Source organism: Corvus brachyrhynchos, unplaced genomic scaffold, assembly GCF_000691975.1.
Source record: "Corvus brachyrhynchos isolate BGI_N302 unplaced genomic scaffold, ASM69197v1 scaffold483, whole genome shotgun sequence".
Taxonomy (NCBI): domain Eukaryota; kingdom Metazoa; phylum Chordata; class Aves; order Passeriformes; family Corvidae; genus Corvus; species Corvus brachyrhynchos.
The window spans coordinates 3,295-7,153 of record NW_008236930.1 but is presented as its reverse complement, the minus strand read 5'-3'; the positions used below and the strand labels follow the sequence as shown (position 1 = coordinate 7,153).

The 3,859-nt window shown below is 48.8% G+C and overlaps 1 protein-coding gene across 1 annotated transcript; it reads left to right on the top strand.

Moving 5' to 3' along the window:
- The first annotated feature begins 397 nt into the window (after positions 1-397).
- Positions 398-2,593, top strand: LOC108445191 (endogenous retrovirus group K member 6 Pol protein-like). The gene has a single exon (XM_017728274.1). The coding sequence runs from the start codon at positions 398-400 to the stop codon at positions 2,591-2,593; it is 2,196 nt and encodes a 731-aa protein (XP_017583763.1).
- Positions 2,594-3,859: the final 1,266 nt, after the last annotated feature.

The following is a 3,859-nucleotide window of genomic DNA, read 5'->3' as shown; positions in this document are numbered from 1 at the left end:
TACCACCTCCCCTTGGAACTCTCCGGTATTTGTTATAGGTAAACCGGGTAGACACAAATGGCGGATCCACCACGACCTGAGAAAAATCAATGACATCATTGTCGACATGGGACCCCTACAACCCAGAATGACCTCTCCTGAAATACTTCCAAGGCATTGGAAGCTCATTACCACAGACATCAAAGATTGCTTTTTTCAGATCCCCTTGCACCCTGATGACATACCTCGGTTTGCTTTCTCGGTTCCATCGATTAACTGAGAAGCTCCCATGTGGTGCTAGCATTGGAAGGTCCTTCCTCAGGGCATGAAGAACTCGCCCACGATCTGCCAATGGTATGTCGACCGCATCCTGACATCTGTATGCCATGCTGCCCCAGGGGCCATCCTCCTTCACTAAATGGATTATGTCCTCATTTGTGCCCCTGATGACATCAGCCTGGAGTGGGTCTTCAAAAAGGTGACTGAGGCCCTAAAGGTACATGGGTTCGAGCTCCAGGAGGAGAAAATCCAGCGCGTCTCCCCCTGGAATTACCTTGGCCTCAGAATCCGTGAGACCACCATTGTTCCCCAGCCCATCAAACTAATAGACAACCCAAAGACTTTGCAGCAGCTGCACCAGCTGTGTGGGTCCATCAACTGGGTGAGGACCTGGCTCGGGATCTCCACCGAGGACCTTGCTCCCTCGTTCAACCTTCTACGTGGAAACCGAGACCTGAAGTCACCGAGGACCCTCACAGCAGAAGGCAAGACATCGCTTCTAAAGGTGCAGCAGGCGCTGGAGGAATGGAAGGCCCACAGGTATGAGCCGAGACTGCCATTCCAACTTGCAGTCTTGGGAAAGGTTCCACACCTTCATAGCATTCTTTTTCAGTGGGACTCGGAATTGGGGGACCCCCTCCTTATCATCGAGTGGGTGTTCCTACCTCACCAGTCCACTAAGACTCTCACCACACCACAGGAGCTCATGGCTCAACTTATCATGAAGGCCAGAACACGCCTGCGCACCCTCGCGGGGTGCGATCTTTCATGCATCTATTTACCTATTACTTCTGAGACCGTGGAGTACCTACTCCAAAGCAACGTGAATTTACAGTACGCACTTGATAGTTACCCGGGACAGGTTTCTGTGCATTATCCAAAACACAAAATTTTCAATTCGACCTTTAGCCTGATCCCATGTGAAATTCAAAGCAGAAAACCGCTTGATGCTTTGACCATTCTTACAGATGGCTCTGGGAGATCACACAAGTCAGTCATGACTTGGCGAAATCCCAAGACACAGAAGTGGGAGTCCGATGTCGAAGTGGTATCTGGGTCACCACAAGTTGCAGAATTGGCCGCTGTTGTCAGAGCATTCAAGAAATTCAAAGAAACCTTTAATTTGGTTACAGATTCAGCCTATGTTTCAGGGGTAACTATGCCGGCTGAAAACACCTTGCTTAAGGAAGTCTCAAACAAAAAAGTCTTTGGCTTGCTCGCGAAGTTAATCTGTCTCATCTCCCACCCAGAGCAGCCATTTTATGTGATGCATGTGAGGTTGCACACCGGCCTTCCAGGGCCTATAGCAGAGGGCAACCGCAGAGCGGACGCCTTGGCCATGCCTGTCTGGCATGTCAACTTGCCAGATACTTTCCACCAGGCTAAGCTGAGCCATGAGAAGTTCCACCAGAATGTGCCTGCCTTGGTCTGGATGTTCCACCTCACCCATGACCAGGTGAGAGCCATTGTGGCGACTTGCCCCAACTGCCAGAGACACCAACTTCCATCTCTTGGCAGTGGGGTAAATCCGAGGGGACTCAACAGCTGTGAAGTGTGGCAAACCGATATCACCCATTTCCCAGCCTTTGGCCAGCTCAAGTACCTCCATGTGTCAGTAGACACATTTTCCAGGGCTGTGTTCGCATCAGCCCATGCTGGTGAGAAAGCGGCTGATGTGGAATGTTACCTGGTCCAGGCTTTTGCCACACTTGGTGTTCCGCAAAAGATAAAAACTGACAATGGGCCCGCATATGTGTCAGCACGGCTACAGAGTTTTCTACAGTCCTGGGGAATCGAGCACATCACCAGCATTCCACACTTGCCAACAGGACAGGCCATCATCGAAAGGACTCACCAATCGTTAAAGGGACTCCTCGAGCGGCAGAAAGGGGGCTTCGAACTCAATTCACCTGTTGTTCGTATGAGCCAAGCCCTCTTCACCCTAAACTTCCTGAACTGCACCTTTGAGGAGCCCAATCCGCCTGTCCTGAGGCACTTCTCCAATGAGACGAGAGCGAGACTAAAGGAGAAGGTGCCTGTGCTTGTCCGGGACCCAGAAACCAAAGAGGTACAAAGACCTTATGACCTAGTTACTTGGAGACGAGTACACGCATGTGTCAATACACCATCTGGACCACACTGGATCCCCAAGAAATGGGTCAAGCCCTACATACCACCAAAGGCAGTCGAGGCCAGCCCCAGCAAACATCAAGACCCTTCAGATGACAGCAATCCCAAAGACATGACAGTGGCTGCATGGAGGAGGAAAAGACACCCATCTGAAGGCGAGGTTGTGAACGAGCAAAACACTCTCTTCCCATGTGTCTTGGGGTGACTTTATGATGTGTATCCCATATCGCTGCCCTATGCCCAGGAATTAATTTTGTGCCTTTCTATGCCTTTAAACTGAGCCTGAGAGTAGGGAGGAAATCCTAAGCAAAACTTCTTCAAAGCAGTTTGCAGCTTGTTCAAGGTCACACAGAGATAGTGACTTTTTTTTCAGCTGTGGCAGAGGAGGGAGGAAGCACCCAGCTTGCTGCTTTCCAGTCAGCTTTTGGCCAGTTTTTCAGCTTCTTTTTCTCCGGAGAGAGACTGAGAGTTGAACTTTTCTCCTTCCCTGGAATTTTCGAATTTTCTCCCTTTTCTGCTGGACTGCTTCAATATCAGAGCACATCAGGAGGACTTTCCACTGAGCACAGAGGGCCTGGCCCTGGGCCAAGTCCCAGCTCCAAGGAGACCAAAGGGAGGGCTCTAACACTTTCCCAGGTTTTTTCTCCACAGCGAGAGATTTTATTATTTAGCATTATTATCCTTTTCCCCTGTGTTTGTTAAATAAATAGTTTTTATCTCTTTCACTTTCCATCAAGGAAAATTTCTTTTTTTTCCCCCGAACCTGGTGGGGGAGGGGTGGTTGTACCTTGCCTTGTCTCAGAGGATGTATTTCTAAATTTGGCCAAACCAGCACACCATGGTACCTCGAGCCTTACCCTGTTTTCTATCCTATTTTAGTTAATCTTCCTTCCAAAAAGGGGGGATCGGAATGGGATGTGTCGAGTTTATTTTAATTTATATTGAGTTTCGTAATGTTCCTTTGCTATGCCTTTTAGTAACGTTATGTTTATATGTTACAGAGAAGCTAACCCCAAACGCCCAATATCTAACATATCCAGCCTGTATAGTCTCCTTCGGTTCCTGCTGTGGGGATGGATTGTAACCACCCTGAGTGTTGCATGGATAGTCCCACAGCCATCAACCAACATGTGGACCACCCTTGCTAGAACCATTGGCCAGGACCACACGTGTCTCCTCCTGTTGGCCCACAGACACGGCTGCGAGGACTTTGATCCATTTTGCCACTGAGGGACACTGCCTGCGTCAGCCCTCAGCTTCCGCTACCTCAGCATTCACATGACGCTCCAAGAAATGCAACATCATATTTCCAAGATCCAGCAAGAAACCGGAGGATGGATGGACAATTTGCTTGCAAACTTTGGGTTGTTGAAGTGGGGGGGCTTCTATTGTAAAAATTATCACTTGGTTTTTGTAAATTTTCTTCATCATAATTTTTTAGTTAAATTGCTTCAAAAACTTTCTTGTTGCT

Excerpts from the sequence above, each read along its gene's own strand:
- LOC108445191 (XM_017728274.1), top strand. The coding sequence starts at position 398 with ATGGATTATGTCCTCATTTGTGCCCCTGATGACATCAGCCTGGAGTGG.